Source organism: Panicum virgatum, chromosome 7K, assembly GCF_016808335.1.
Source record: "Panicum virgatum strain AP13 chromosome 7K, P.virgatum_v5, whole genome shotgun sequence".
NCBI lineage: Eukaryota > Viridiplantae > Streptophyta > Magnoliopsida > Poales > Poaceae > Panicum > Panicum virgatum.
Window position 1 is genome coordinate 49,975,334 of NC_053142.1, and position 16,680 is coordinate 49,992,013.

Genomic DNA, 16,680 nt, shown 5'->3' on the forward strand with positions numbered 1-16,680 from the left:
CGGTGAAGCCCGGTCAAACAGGCCCTTAACCACTACTCGTGAAGTTCTAGGATAATTCTTTTCAACCAGATCCCTCAATCACGCTTTGGGTTTACTCTTATTGAAAAACATTCTCAAGCACGGTCGAAAAAAATGCTTTGAGTTTACTGCACTAACCTTTGGCCTTTGGGTGTGTTTTTCATCGCAGGGCAAGGAGCCAAGCAGCCAAGCTGAATAAAAATATCAATTTATTTTGCAGCAGTTGAGAGCTCAAAATACAACAAAAATTAAATCCTTCCCGACACACATGCGGCGTTTGCTGTACGGAAACCCCGCGCCGGCGCCGGCGCCGCTCCCACTCCTCTCGTCCCCCCCCCCCCCCCCCCCCCCCCAGCTTTGCCCCATTTTTATCTCCGAGTCCTCTCCCAAGTCTCCTAACCCCAAAGTGGTGGAGAGAGAGATGGTTGAAATGGATCTGTTGGAGAGGAACATTAAGAAGGGGGAGGAGGTGGAGGAGGCGCGCAAGGAAGAGGAGAGGAAGGAGGAGGAGGAGAAGACCAAGGAGTCGTCGCAGCAAGGCCAAGGCCTCAGCCTCTCACTCGCCAACGGCGGCTCTAGGTACTAGCCTCTCTCCTTCCCTAGCCCCGCCCCTCGGAATCGAGCGAGGTCTCTCCGATGATTCTGCTTCTGCGGACTGATTAGTAGCTGCTTGGTCCTCGATTGGTGAAATTTTACTTTATTTCTCGTTCACCCTTTCCTCTTCCGCCTTGCTCTTTCTCCCCTTTCCTGTTCCTGGTGGTTGATGCACTTTAGCACTTTCCACCCTGGGTTTTCGCGGTATCATCGTCTCGTCCGGCCGTGTAGCTCTCGCGGATCAAATCAAATCTGATTGCCGCGGTTCCGGGCGAGTATTTGGAGCCACCGAGGCGGATTCAGGAACGCGTTGTTCACCCTCTCCTTGCAACCAAAATCCTGCTCTCTCTGCTTCGGCTCTGTCTTGCGGCCCGGTGCCACGATGCTAATGTGACTAAATTTACCATGGATTTCATGGAAGCAACGTTGTTAACCTTAGTAGGGCGAGGTTTCGGTGTAATTTTATGGCAGCATATGTTCTTATTTAGTGCTGGGAGGGCGTTGATGAGCTCTGAAACCTTGTCGTTTCCAACCCTTACCCTTGCTGGCGTTAGCTCGCTTGCGTTTCTATCTTCCTGTTCTAGTGACATTATGGCCAAACACAACTCCTTACGTGGCTGGCATAATGGCATAAGTTTCCTTATTTCCCTCATGGGCACTCAGTTGAATAAGATAGATTTTGGCTGCCAAAGAATCCTAAAAGGTTCTTAATCGGGTTTTATGGGAGAGCCGTTTTAGTTCCCTTGACTAGACGAGTTTTAGTTTTAGCCAAAACGGTTATCATTTTTATGGTTAGGCCTTGGGAAGGAACTGTGGCCAAGGGTGCGCAGATCCAAACATACCTTTGTCCCTCATTGGCTGAGTTTCTTGCTGTAGAAAAGAAATTCTTTAGGAGATGGGCCTGCGGTAGGGGACCAAGGATGTAGGTTCTGCTCTTCTGCAAACCAATTCAAGACATGGAACCGGTTCTTAAGATTTCCTCTGATATGTCATACTACTTTTCGTTGTCTGCTACAAACAAGCTACTGGGATGGTTCTCTTGACGTGGTTAATTGGGTTTTTTAACAGTTTGTTAGCTGCGATATGCTTAGTTTACCATATTTGTTTGAAAACATGTTATTGTTTACATACATAGTCACTGGCCAGATTAGCATGTAAGCTAGTGCGGTTAGACAATCCATTTGATGGCCAAGTAGGAATATATTTCTATTGGAGATCTAGTTCCATTTTCAAGTCAGTTAGGAAGTAGGGTGAGGACTTTCTGCACACATGCACGCACACATTCTATCTCATGCCAGTGTGTTGAACTCATTACATGCTTTCATCTGCACGATGAGTAAAGAGTGCCGTGTCTCTGCCTGTTTTTTATTCAGATATGAATTATGTGATGCCATTTATTTACCTTTGTGTGTTTTTAATTTCCTGCATTTGTTTACCACAAGGTCTGGAATGTTGCCGATGTCGACCCCTTCAGCTAATCCTGCACAGCTTACAATTTTCTATGGTGGATCAGTATGTGTGTATGACTCAGTGCCACCAGAAAAGGTCATCTATCTTCACCTTTTTACATATATCTTGTTCTTTATTGGACTAACTGTTAAACTACTTATGCTAATACACTAGTTTGGCATGGACAGGCTCAAGCAATCATGCTTATTGCTGCAGCGGCTGCAGCAGCCACCAAAACCAGTGCTGCCACTGCTGTTAAGCCTCCAATGATGCCTGCAGCCACTGTTGCCCCAGCAGCAGTCTCTCCTGTGCTCACACGGTCTCCATCACTGCAGAGCACTTCTGTAGCAACTGGGCAACCACAGCCTGTTTCTGACCCTAGCTCAATATGCAAGCTTCAGGCTGGTAAGATCACTATATCTTTTGGGGAAATCCAGAAACCTAATACCCTTTTCAGTATTGATATTGCATGACTTATTTTAAACCACTTTAATCTGTTGAGCAGATCTTCCCATTGCCAGGAGGCACTCTCTCCAGCGCTTCCTCGAGAAACGTCGTGACAGGTTACCATGATAGCTGTAGCATATATGTGATCTGAAGCTTATTTTTAGGCACCTTCTCTACAGCTTTAACTCTTAACTTTTAAAATGCCATATGTGGTACCACAGCTTCCAGCAGTACATTTTGCACCTTTTACTTTTCTCTCTCCTCTATGTAGAGCAAACATTAAATTCCTTTGGCATTACAACTGTATTTGAAAAATTGCACCTTTTCCAATGAACTGCTTGGATAAAAAAAATATTGCTAGTTCTTTTTAAACATACCTGCAACATGTCAAAAAATTCTTTACAGCTGGAATAACTAGAGAGCATGCTTTCATAATACAATACATAGAAGCTGATGGCCTTCGATCATGAAACTTTCGGAGTTTTGAATATCTGCGAATTAAGATTAATACTAAATTGATGTTAGCTCTGGATCAGCACTAGATATGAAACTGCAATTTTGAACCGTCATGTATTTTATAGCTCTTTTTTTTTGGGGGCCTTGAGGTCTTCTGTTTTAGCCTTTTAGGCAGTATTCATAACTTGGCACATTTAGCTGCTGAATAGAGGATACAGAAATATAGTAAATGTACTTGCATCATTTTTTTGGGTCTGGTTAGGAAACAGAAATATGAAAAAAACATGCCTGCTATCTTTGGTCTTGAAAACTAAAACCATGTCATTATCAGAGCTAAACTAAATGACAGGTTCAGAAGCCTGTTATCTGTAGTTACTTTGCAACCCCCTTTCTTCTGTAGTTGTGAATTCAACTGATTAATGATCTCATGAAACAGGATTGTGAATAAGGCTCCATACAGCCCCGCCAAGTCATCTGAGGGCATGGAATCACCTGCGATGGAGGTGACCGCCGAGGGCAAGGTGCAGTAACTTAAAAGATAGGGAGCCATGACGCTCGAAACGGTGAAGGCTGACTTTGTGGAAAGGGCAGGGATGTGCTGGTGCCTTATGTTGAAGCTCAGAACCGTACTAATAATTGGACCGGAACCTCTATTTTTGCTGTTCTGTTGTCATTGTGCTAGGTTGGTTTATTCTACCGTGAATTCGTTTACCCGCATACCGAACTGCTATGCTATGATATGTCGTACATCATGCCGGTCGTATGTCTGACTATGTATGTTACAATGATCGTCTAGTAATGAAATACCATCTATATTATCCTCCTATTTTTGTGTGAATTTGGGTTTGCACTTGCATCTTCCCATCTGCCTTTTACGGTTCCAGACTTTCGGTATCAGGCTTGTGGTTGCCCCACGACGATGTAAGTACCGCGGCGCTGGGTTCAACTGCGCCGGAGCCAGTGCGGCGGCCATAAGCAACAGGAGTACCGGAGTAGGACAACTTATCCTCCTTTGTTTCTAGACTACCAATCTGTTACTCCCTCCTCCCATTTTTATAACTAATGATTTGACTATCAAAATTCAAATTTTGCGATCTTTAACCAATGTTTTGACTATTAATTTTTATTTTCATAATATAAATTTTATATAATTGGATTCACAATTAAATATACTTTATCATGATTATAACTTTATAACCATAAGTGATATAATATATAATAAATAAATGGTCAAAGTGTTATTTGAAAGACCATGTCATGTTATGCTATGCCTTATAAAAGTGGAAGGATGAACTTATAAAAGTGGAAGGAGGAAGTATTTTACAAGAACGCTTTCCCCCACATCATGCATAATGCGTTGCATTTTCTGCCGGAGCTGGATGGGTGTTGCCTGCAGTCTGCAGATACGCCTGCTAATGGGGTTGAACCCACCCCAAATTTGCCCCTACCCATATTTCAAGAGCCCTAACTACCACCCGCCCCGACCCACCCCGTCGGCCCAATGCCCCAACCCGCCCCAACCCGAAGTCACGATGGAAGATGATATGCGACTTACGTGCCAATCTACTACCATAGCGCCCCAACCCGTCCCAACCTGTCTATATCGTCAACCCAACCCGCCCCAACCCATTTCATAGTGTCACCCGTTTCCACCCATCCAATAGTACTCGTATTAAAACCCACCCAAAAAACCCATCAAGCCCCGCCCCATTAGCAGGAGTATCTGCAGATGTGTGGGGGTGCCTCACGCCGTCACGCGACTGAGCTTTAGCGCTGGAGAAGCTCTGAACAACCTACGCATCTTTCACATACAACTACCGTTGATCCAAGCTTCCAAAAATAAAGACATGTCCAATGCAGGTAGATAACCACCAATTCACTCTCAAACAAAAGGGTAAGACGACACAACTAGCCACTTCCAAATCCAAAATCAACAAAAGGTTGACAGATTTCAATATCAAGGCTGAGCCCATATGTTGGGTTATGGATCGGAAGTTTGCAGATTTTACTCTTCTGTTGAACTGTCAGGGTATCATTTCCTTATCCCTTATCTTCAGATGGTCATACAATTTTTAGAACTAAAATATATATGTATTAATTTCACAGTATAAATCACGAAACATTGCTTATTTAAAGTTCTGCCAAGAGCAAGTTAAAAAGTAAATCTTCCTGCTTTGTTAAAATAGAATTTTACTGGCACCAAGCTTTTGACAATAAAATTACTCAAACTTACTAGCCCTTGCTAGGATTACAAATTTTCGCATAAGACGGACCAAGGATAAATGGGACTCATGAAGAGATATACAAGGCACCCACGTAGATTCAGCTACATAGTTTCACCAGCAGTGCTTTGTCAACCCCATTCTGCGCCACACAAATAACAGGATGCAGGAAATTAGAATCTGGAAATAAAGGGATGGAAGGCAGTCTGAAATAGTAATGATTTTGAATAGTACTTGCTTGCAGGTGACAAAGAAAAACTGGCTACAGATGAACAAATCTAAATAAGAAAAACTGAAAGTAGGATTGAATGAAGAAAATAATTGGTTAAACTTCACATGGGCAATGATGACACAAGAGATCAGCAAGAAAACAATTTCAACTTTGCCAACTCCTAGATTCTCCAATCAACTGTTTTCAACACTATAAAAAGTTCAGATCAGATCCTTGGAACTTCATGTGGTATTGTTTTGTGTTTCTTGTGCATACCATGTTGCTGACATACTGCCAGACCCATGAAATTTATCGTATTAATGCTGAACGTAATAATTTATCCTTACTTGTTTGCTTTAACAATTTGAAGTATTTGAGTAACCAGTGCTCTTGTTTGCTTTAACAATTTGAAGTATTTGAGTAACCAGTGCTCCGCCTCGCCCGGCCCCTGCGGAAGGGCTCTGCCTCGCCCGACCCCCGCGGGAGAGGCCCGCCACGTCCGACCCTCGCGGGGGAGCTCCGCCTCACACGACCCTCGCGGAGCCCCCCCCCCCCCCCGCCTCTGCAGACAGGGGACCCGCGCCGCCACGCGGCGGGTGAGCAACCCCGCGGAGAGGGAAGCGTTCCCTGGTTAGAAAGGGGGGTCCCACGGGCGGTCACGTCGTGCAAGTGGAAGGCCTGGTCGCCCACGCCTCGGCACGAGTCATGAAAGACATCGGATTGATGCGCCATCCCACGGGAGTACGACCGTCCCAACCACTTCATACGGAAGTCAACGACGGGGAAAGCCATGACCCGTCGCCCATCACCTAGGCGCGGCTACGTCATCAACAGCGCCCCATCCCCTTTCCTATTCGGCACGACCGGCACAGTGCTAGGGATGGGAACAGACGCCAACCATCACCATCAGCAGGATCCACCGGGATCAACTACCGCAGGGGAGGGGTCGGGAGGCGCCCGACCCCCAATCTTTACCATTTTTTACCTTTCCTCCTTGTGTGTCAGGCCGCCTCTCTCTTGAACTATAAAAGGGAGGAGGCGTGCTCCTGGCAGGGAGAGGAAACGATCTTTTAGACACTTACAGCAACCGCACGCAACCCAGAGACTTGGGAGACCCGTTCCCTCTCTCGCCCATTTGTAACCCCTACTACAAATTTGAGAGCAAGAGCACGAGAGCTCGAACTGGATGTAGGGATATTCTGCCCGAACCAGTATAAAATCTTGTGTCTTATCCTTGCATTACCATCCGAGCCCGTGATTATTGGAAAATTAGAATGACAGTTTACCTTAGATCAATGGGTGGAAAATTTTGGAAAATTGTGAATGATGGCTATGTGATTCTCAAGAAAGATGAACTCACTCCTATGGATGAAGAGAATATTCTTGTCAATGATCAAGCCATAAATGTATTGTATGAGGCTTTAGATTTAAGTGAGTTCAATCGAATAAAAAATCTCAAGACCGCACATGATATTTGGACTAAACTCATGGAAATTCATGAGGGAACTCAAATGGTCAAGAGTGCAAAGCTATATGTGTTCAAGGGCAAGTTTGATCAATTTGTGATGAAGAAAGATGAGAGTGTGTCCGATATATTCAATCGCTTGAATGAGATCGTCAATGAGCTCAAGGGACTTGGTTTTGATGTACCGGATGAGGACTTCTCTCACAAATTCCTTAGGTCCCTTCCAAACCGATATGATACAATTGTCACTCTACTTGTGAGATCAAACTTGAAGACTATAACTCCAACCGAAGTGTTGGGTGAAGTTCTCACTCATGACATATTCAAGAGGTCACAAGAAGAAGCACATGGTGAGGTGGTTGAGGAAAAGAAAAAGTGCATTGCTCTCAAGACAAGGTCCTCCAAAGCAAGTGAAGAAGATGATGGTGATGATGAGGATAGTAAAAGTAGTGATGATGAAGATATGCCCCTTTGTGAGAAGATTCAACAAGTTCATGAAGAAGAAGAGAGGATTTCCTAGAAGCACTCAATCATCAAAAAAGAACCCATTCAATGAAAGAAAGTGCTTTGAGTGTGGTGAACCGGGTCACATTGCCATACATTGTCCAAACAAGAAGAAGAAGGACAAGAGTGTGGAAGAAAGAAAAAGGAAGAAATTCATCAAGAAGAAGAAAAATGGGCAAGCCTACTTTGTTGAGTGGGATTCCGATGATGAAAGTGAAGCTTCCAAGCTTCTTGCCGGCATTGCCATCAAGGAGGCTCCATCACTATTTTCCACTCCTCATTGCCTTATGGCCAAAGGCGGTGCTAAGGTATGCAATGATGATAGTGACAATGATGATGATGATGAATACTCATATGATGATCTTGTACAAATGCTTAGTGAGGCCGATGACTTCATGCATAAGGAGAAAGAAAAGTTTAAGGCCTTGAAGAAGATGTACAAGTCTCTTCAAGTGTTTTTTGAGGAGCTAAGCACCTCTCATGAAACTCTTCGGGAGGCTCATGAGAAGCTTGAGGAAGCTCAAAATTCTCACCCTATGCATGAGGCCATTGTGACCAAGGTGGATATGGGTGTATCTTGTGACTTACTTGATAGTTCACCATGTGCACCTAGTCCTACTAACTCTTTGTGTAGCAAGTGCAATGGTGATCTTGAAGTTGATAGCTCTTCATGTGATGCTACTCTCATTGTTGAAAAAGAGAATTTGAGCAAGAAGATCAACATGTTGACTCGTGATTTGGAGAGGGCATATGGTGGCAATGAGAGCCTAAATCTTTGTTTGGGAAAGCAAAGATGCTCGCTCAACCGTGAGGGACTTGGGTATATTCCAAAGAAAGGGAAGAATGCCTTTATGACACCCAAGACCAAGTTTATCAAGGAAAGTGGCAAGGTTTGTCACAAATGCAAGAAAGTGGGTCATGTGAGGAAGAATTGCCTAAGCAACAATGATGTATCCTTTGTTTCTTATGACTCATGCTATATTCTTACTAGAAATGCTAATGGTGTTCGTGCAAAATTTGTGGGCACTTCTATAGTTGGTACTAAAAAGAATGCTATTTGGGTGCCCAAGTCTTTGGTTGCTAACACCCAAGGACCCAATAAAATTTGGGTACCTAAAAGAAATTAATCTTCTTTTGTAGGTAAATTACAAGGTCGGAGGCAAGCATTGGGTACTTGATAGTGGATGTACCCAACACATGACCGGTGACATAAGGATGTTCCCATCAATAAATGATGATGATCGAACCGAATATGATGATGTCACGTTCGGTGACAATAGCAAAGGAAAAGTGAAAGGTTCGGGTAAAATTGCTATATCAAGTGATCTCTCCATTTCAAATGTGTTACTAGTTGAGTCACTCAAGTTCAATCTATTGTCCGTTGCTCAATTATATGATCTTGGTTTCAAATGCAATTTTTCTATTGATGATGTGGTTGTTACTAGTGTGGATGGTGGTAATCTTATTTTTAGAGGTTTTCGTCATGGAAATACTTATCTTGTGGATTTCTCATCTAGTGAAGCAAATCTCTCAACATGTTTATTCTCCAAGTCATCAATGGGTTGGTTATGGCATAGGAGACTTGCTCATGTTGGAATGAAGCAACTCAATAGATTGTTGAAACATGATCTTGTTCGAGGATTGAAAGATGTGAATTTTGAGAAAAATAAGCTATGTAGTGCTTGTCAAGCCGGAAAACAAGTAGCTAATACTCATCCTAGCAAAAGTCAAATGTCTACTTGTAGGCCATTGGAATTGTTACATATGGATCTCTTTGGGCCTACAACTTATGAGAGTATTGGTGGAAGTAGCTATTGTTTTGTGATAGTGGATGATTTCTCAAGGTTCACTTGGGTATTCTTTCTTCATGATAAATCAAGTGTATATGATACATTTAAATCATTTGCTATATTGGCTCAAAATCAATTTGAGAATGATATCAAGAAAGTGAGAAGTGATAATGGTTCGGAATTCAAAAATGCAAGAGTTGATGAATATTGTGATGACAAGGGCATTAAGCATGAATTCTCCGCCAAGTATATACCGGAGCAAAATGGTCTTGTTGAAAGAAAGAATAGAACCTTGATTGAGATGGCAAGATCAATGCTAGCGGAATATGATGTCTCTCACTCTTTTTGGGCCGAAGCAATAAATACTGCTTGTCATGCTTCAAATAGATTATATTGTCATAAATTTTTGAAGAAAACTCCATATGAATTGCTTATTGGGAGAAAGCCAAACATCTCGTACTTCCGAGTTTTTGGATGCAAATGCTATATTTTAAGGAAAGGAAGTCGTCTCTCCAAGTTTGAGAATAAGTGTGATGAAGGATTTTTTTTCTTGGGTACTCATCAAATAGTAAAGCCTACAGAGTATATAACAAGACTCATGGCATTGTTGAGGAAGTATATGATGTTGAATTCGATGAAACAAATGGCTCTCAAGAGGAAAGTGATAACTTAAATGATGTGAGAGGTGAAGAGTTGAGCAAAGCTATAAAAACTATGGCAATTGGTGATGTGAGACCAAAGGAAGTTGATAATGATGAGACTACTATGGTTATTACATCTACATCAACTACAAATGTGCAAGATCACCAAAATCAACAAGATGATCATGTTGATTCCTCTCAAGATCCCTCTCCTTCAAGTCCCTTGGTCATTCATGCAACACCAACATATGATTCTCATGCTCACACTAGAATTCCTCATGCTATTGCAAAAGATCATCCTATTGATCAAATTGTTGGTGACATTAGTAAGGGTGTTCAAACTCGTTCTCGTATTGCTTCATTTTGTGAACACTATTCTTTTGTATCTTGTGTTGAGCCTAACCGTGTAGATGAAGCATTACAAGATCCGGATTGGATGAATGCAATGCATGAAAAATTGAACAACTTCACCCGGAATGAAGTTTGGGAATTGGTGGAAAGACCCAAGAATTATAATGTTATTGGTACTAAATTGGTATTTCGCAACAGGCAAAATGAAGATGGAGTTGTTGTGAGGAACAAGGCAAGATTGGTGGCACAAGGATTCACTCAAGTTGAAGGATTAGATTTCGGTGAAACATTTGCTCCAGTGGCTAGATTGGAAGCCATTCGTATCTTTCTTGCTTATGCTTGTGCTCATGATATAAAACTTTTTCAAATGGATGTTAAAAGTGCTTTTCTAAATGGTAGGATTAGTGAACTAGTGTATGATGAGCAACCTCCTGGTTTTGAAGATCCAAAAAAACCGGATCATGTCTATAAGCTCTCTAAGGCTTTGTATGGATTAAAGCAAGCACCTCGTGCTTGGTATGAGAGACTTAGGGATTTTCTTGTTTCTAAGGGATTCAAGATTGGGAAGGTTGACACTACACTATTCACTAAGAGTATTGGTAGTGATCTATTCATTTGTCAAATTTATGTTGATGATATTATTTTTGGATCCACTAATGCCTCATTTTGCAAGGAATTTGGAGATATGATGTCTAAGAAATTTGAAATGTCTATGATTGGTGAATTGAATTTCTTTCTTGGTCTTCAAATCAAACAAATGAAGGAAGGGATTTTTGTGAGTCAATCAAAATATTTGAATGATATGTTGAAGAAATTCAGGTTCAATGAATCAAAGCCAACATTGACACCAATGGGTACAAATGGTCAACTTGATCTTGATTGCAAAGGAATTTCGATTGATCAATAGCAATATAGATCAATGATTGGAAGTTTATTGTATCTCACTGCATCTAGGCCGGACATCATGTTTAGTGTGTGTCTTTGTGCAAGGTTTCAAGCGGATCCAAAGGAATGTCACTTGAAGGCCATTAAGAGGATATTAAGATATTTGAAGTGTACTCTAAATGTTGGATTGTGGTATCCTAAGGGTGCTCAATTTGAATTGTTGGGCTTCTCGGATTCGGACTATGCCGGTAACTCGGTGGATAGAAAGAGTAATTCGGGAAGTTGTCAATTTCTTGGAAGATCTCTAGTATCATGGGCTTCAAAGAAGCAAAATTATGTATCTTTGTCTTCAACGGAAGCCGAATATATCGCAGCCGGTAGTTGTTGTGCTCAATTGGTGTGGATGAAGCAAACACTTCTAGAATATGGCTATAATTTTGAGAAGGTGCCTCTCTTGTGATAATGAAAGTGCTAGAAAATTGGCTACCAATCCGGTTCATCATTCTAGAACCAAGCACATTGATATGAGGCACCATTTCATTAGAGATCATGTATCAAAGGGAGATATTGAGATTTGTGGTATTGACACGAAGAATCAATTGGCGAATATCTTCACAAAGCCACTTGACAAGACAAACTTTATTCGATTGAGAAATGAGCTAAATGTGATTGACTTCTCAAATGTGGCATGAAAGTTGGTTTTCAAAAATGTTGTATCCTCCAAAGTGCTTTGAAATACAATTGTGCTAAATATGCTATTTTTTGTGGTATTTTTGCTTGATTTTTACTAAGTCAATTGTGTTTCTTTTATGATTGATTCTTTGTTTTTTAGTTGAAATATATGTGTGAGCATGCATACTAACTCTTATTGCAGTCATTGCATCCATCTTTGAGCAATGATCCCTTGTCAAATTTTGTTTTGGTGCAAATTTGGCTGAAAAGTGGAAGTTCTGGAATTAGCACCGCGGACTGTCCGCACCTGGACACTGGACTGTCCGCTGTAGGGAAGTGGAAATCTAAACGGATCTGGCAGAGGATGGGGTCGTGCTAAAATTGAACTGCGGACTGTCCGCTAATGGAGCCCGGACTGTCCGCCGTAGGAATTCATCGGTTTAACCGACGCTGTCAAAACTCTATACACCGGTTAAACACTGACAAACAAAGTTGAACGGCGGACTGTCCGCCCATGGACCGCAGACAGTCCGCGCATCGGGATTCACTGGCCGCCGTCGACAAATAGCTGGGTCATACCCCTTCATCTTCAAATCTCATCCAAGCTTTCTCTCTTCTTTTCCAAAGAAGCAAAAGGTCCATCTCAAGAAAGTGATTGTTGGAACCATTTCCGGACTGTCCGAGCACACCTGCGGACACATCTTGAAGAACTCCACCATGTCCTCTCGGTATTTCATTGATTCCTCTCATGGTTTTCAAATTTTTGAGTCAAATTCATGGAGTTAGGGTTGAAACCGATCTATCTTTTGAGCCATGGATTTGATCGATTATTGTGGGGGATATGTTGAGGATGTTGAGTGGAAGTTATGCCCAAAGTTTGAATCAATTTTGTTGGTTATAAGTTGAGAAATCATGATTTGAAATTCGATGTGAACAGTGAACTGTCGGGCTGCTACAGTCAAGGGCGGACAGTCCGCGCCTGGCAGAAAGGCTGATTGTGCATATCTTGATCAAATTCAGTGATTTAACTTCATGATTGATGTTTATTATGACATATATTGGTTCTAAGACTGCTCATGAGTGATATTATTGATGAAACTCAACATATGAGATAAAATTGCTATTATTCATAGTTGTTTCTCTTTATAACAGTGGTCTTGGTAGATCCATGAAGAACTTGGCTGGAAGAATGAAAAAGGGTATGACCAAGAGGCAGCGCACCCGTGGTAATAGTGATGATGACTATGATCCAGCTTGTGATTCAGAGGATCAATCATCAGTAGAACCAGAGGTGCTTGATGGAATTGTGGATAGCTATGACTCTCTTGAGACTAGAGTGACTGACTTGAGTAATCAGTTCAATACCCTCAACACAAATTTCAATGATTTCTCAGGGTATTTTAATCAGATCTATCCTAGGCCGCTTCCTCCTCCACAGTTTTATCCTTATGCACCATTTTATCCTCATCCTCCTCCTCCTCCCATAGAGGGTGATGATGCTCAGTGATTTTATCTTTTTGGATAAATTGATGCCAAAGGGGGAGAAGGGTTGAAGAATTGAAGAAGTTGAGAAGCAAAGATCAAGGGGGAGCTTCATGAAGGATGCATTTACATTGCATGTTTTCTTTCATGCATGTCTTTTGTGTTAAACTTGGTTGTGCTTGCATGTAAACTCGTGTTAAACCATGTGTGCTAGAACAACTCGGTTTTATATGTGCTATCTTATGTGTGGTTCTTGTTCACTTGTGTTGGCTATTCAAGGTGTTTTTGTTATATACATATATCCTTTGTGCCTTGGATGCTAACTTTGTAGGGGGAGCTCTATCAAAACTTTTTATAATCTTCCGCATGTGCTTGAACTCTATTGAAAATTTTATTGCATATATCAAGGGGGAGTTCTCTCTACTTGCTTGAGATTGGGATTTCTTATCTAAATCTACACAAAGGTTTTAAACTCAAGATAAGTTTTCGCAAACTCATATCAAACCCGTTTTATGCCCTGCTTGGTATAAGATTGGTTTGATAAACCTTCATTTATCAACTTCTTGATATTGGTTGTCATCAATTACCAAAAAGAGGGAGATTGTAAGCATCTAGGCCCCTTATGGTGTTTTGGCAATTGATGACAACGGTTGTGGACTAATGTTTCAAACTAAGTGATTGAACTAGGAAAGTTCACTTGGAGTCAAGGAACATTGAGGGACACGTGCGTTCGTGATGCTCTTGGTGTTGGATGGATCAAGGCAAAGGTATAAAGATAGGTTTTATCTTTTACCGGTCAAGCGGTGATTAGTGGATGAGAATTGACCGAATTATAGGCTAGATAGCCATACTATCAAGAGGGGTCAATTTACTTTTCTTGATGGTCCTTTAGTGCCTCAGAGATCATATAGTTGATTATTTGCATGAGGGCTAACTTGAGCGCGAATTTCAAAAGAAAATGCGACTAACTTGAAGATCTTTTGAAAAAGCAGTTCTGGTGAACTGCGGACTGTCCGGGCTTTTGGGGCTGACTGTCCATAGGTGAGATCAAGGAGAGCACCAGAAACTTATATGTTTCTGGTTACAGCGTGTGAGTCCATTGCGGACTGTCCGGGCCCGTTGGGCGGACTGTCCGCAGTGGTGGCTGAGGAGGCCACCAGAAACTTGTGTGTTTCTGGTGGCGAGCTATCTGTCCACAGCAGACTGTCCGGCCCTGGGGCTCGGACTGTCCGCCGGTGTGTTGTGCCAGCCCACCGAAACTTGCAAGTTTCTGGTGGGGCGTCTCTTTGAGATGCGGACAGTCTAGGCCTTGTGAGGCGGATTGTCCGCAGTTGTGTGGCTGACACTTGGACAGAACCTCGAACGGTTCTGTTGGTTTTTGAACATAAACGGCAGACTGTCCGGCCTTGTGTGGTGGATTGTCCGCACTTTGAAAACTCGGCCGTTCTGACAGCATTTAATGCAATTCTAGCCGTTGGGGTCTGCTGGCGGACTGTCTGGACCTTGTGAGGCGGACTGTCCGCGATTCCTCTATTTTTGTGGGATCTCACTGTAACGGCTAGTGGAGGGAAGGGGCTCTATAAATATGAGGTGCCCGTGTGTTGGGACTAGCTCTTGGCCATTTGGAACACTTGTTGAGCATTCTTGAGCCCTTCCTCCACTCTCTCTCACACATTTGACTTGAGATTGCATTTCTTGTGAGATTGAGAGAAACCTAGTGCATTGCATCAATTAGTTGATCTTTGGGGCACTAGGAGATCATCAAGCAAGGTTTTGGCTTGTTACTCTTGGAGGTTGCCGCCTCCTAGACGGCTTGGCAGTGATCCCCGTCGAGCTCTTTCTTGAAGATTGTGAAGAGGCCATAGGAAGCTTGTGAGAGGTTCGGTGCTTGCCTCACCGGAGTGGTGAAAAGCAACCCTAGTGGATACTCGAGGTTTGGAGAGGCTCATTGACCGAGTGGCTCATAGATCAAGCGGGGTCTTGATAGAGGAGTACTTGGGTGCTTTGAGTCCACCTCAACGTGGATTAGGGGTGACCGGCAAGTCATCGACACCACGGGATAAATTGCTTGTCATCTTGTGTGGTGACTTCTAAACTTGTTCAATTCGTGCATTATCTTGTGCAAGTTTACTTTCCTAGAGATTATAGTTTTCTTGCTCACCCTAGGCTTGCAAACCCACTTTTAGTTCAACCTAGGTTAGTGATGTAATCTCTCTTGTTGTATTGATCAAATTTACTCTAGTGTTTGTGTTTTTAGTGGTAACCGTCTATTCACCCCCCCTCTAGCCGGTAATCTCGATCTTACAGTGTCCCTTTTTGCTGCAATCAAAGCATCTTCTTTTGGCAATGCTTCTTTGTCTCTTGGAGAGGGTTTTCTGGCCTTCTAACTTGATCGAGCACATTGAAGAGCTACTCTTTGATAAATGCTACTCTTTTCTTTGATCATACACTTGGCTTGCACATAACCATCATAAATGCTACTCTTTTCTTTGATAAGTCATGAAGAGATCACACATTCAGGTAGATCTCATTAGTAGCACAAGCCCTAGCTTTATGTTTGATGACTCTAGGAGTGCGGATGGCAATGAGCCACAAAGCAATAAAGCTTCATAGCATGGACTAAGCTCCTCACAAGTAGATGATGCACACATGTATATGGAAGGCAAGTATATGTGCATCCTTTGATCAATTAAGACCAAATGAGAAACTTAAGCCATATTATGGAGAGCAGCCACACAAGATGATAAGCATTCTAATTTTGAGTTTTAGATACACCTTTTATGTTGGATTGATGAACTTGATGTCAAGTGGCATACTCATAGTGAAGCGCATCATCCTTGCAATCATATATATACTTACTACATACATGAAGCCTTGAAAGCAAGGTTAGAAGCAATGACATAAGATATGAAATAAGCTCCCCCTTAATAGGTGCATCAAGGATAGGATTCTCGAGAAATGCACTTGTAATCTATTAAGACACTTGAGGAGACTTATTTTATATTTTGGTCAGATGGTCAAGAACTAATTCAAAAGCATGAATAAGTCAAGAGTGAGCTCACAGTGCTTTGTCATCCAGAGTCTCCGGAAAATAATCCATAGTATCTGGCACAGTCTGGAGTATCCGGACAAATGTCCAGAGTATCTGGCTCTCTTGGCTTTGTGATTCCTTCGGAAATCCAGAACTTTCAAGTTTCACTAACACATCTCAACTAAGTGTAATCCATGAATTCTTGACTTTTCTTGAACCTTTCATTCTTGTATTTGTTCCTATGATATCATTAAAATACTCTTGTTAAAAGTGTCATATGTCACATCTACATAAGTTGTTCTAATTGACAAAGTGAGCTAAACAGTCCTTTTATCTGAGAATATACGGAGCAATCTCAAACATAAGAACCTGGTTAGCCAAGAGAAAGGTACTTGTTACCAGAGAGGCACTGGAATAAATAATAGATCAAATTGAGTCCAACTTGGCAATTTTTTTTGATCA

The 16,680-nt window shown here is 42.1% G+C and overlaps 1 protein-coding gene across 1 annotated transcript; it reads left to right on the top strand.

The window, feature by feature from the left end:
* Nucleotides 1-240: 240 nt before the first annotated feature.
* LOC120642014 (protein TIFY 3-like) lies at nt 241-3,790 on the top strand. Its single transcript, XM_039918383.1, has 5 exons — nt 241-597; nt 2,055-2,157; nt 2,250-2,466; nt 2,567-2,624; nt 3,401-3,790. The coding sequence occupies exons 1-5, from the start codon at nt 287-289 to the stop codon at nt 3,492-3,494; spliced, it is 783 nt and encodes a 260-aa protein (XP_039774317.1). The 5' UTR covers nt 241-286; the 3' UTR covers nt 3,495-3,790.
* The last annotated feature ends 12,890 nt before the right edge of the window (nt 3,791-16,680 follow it).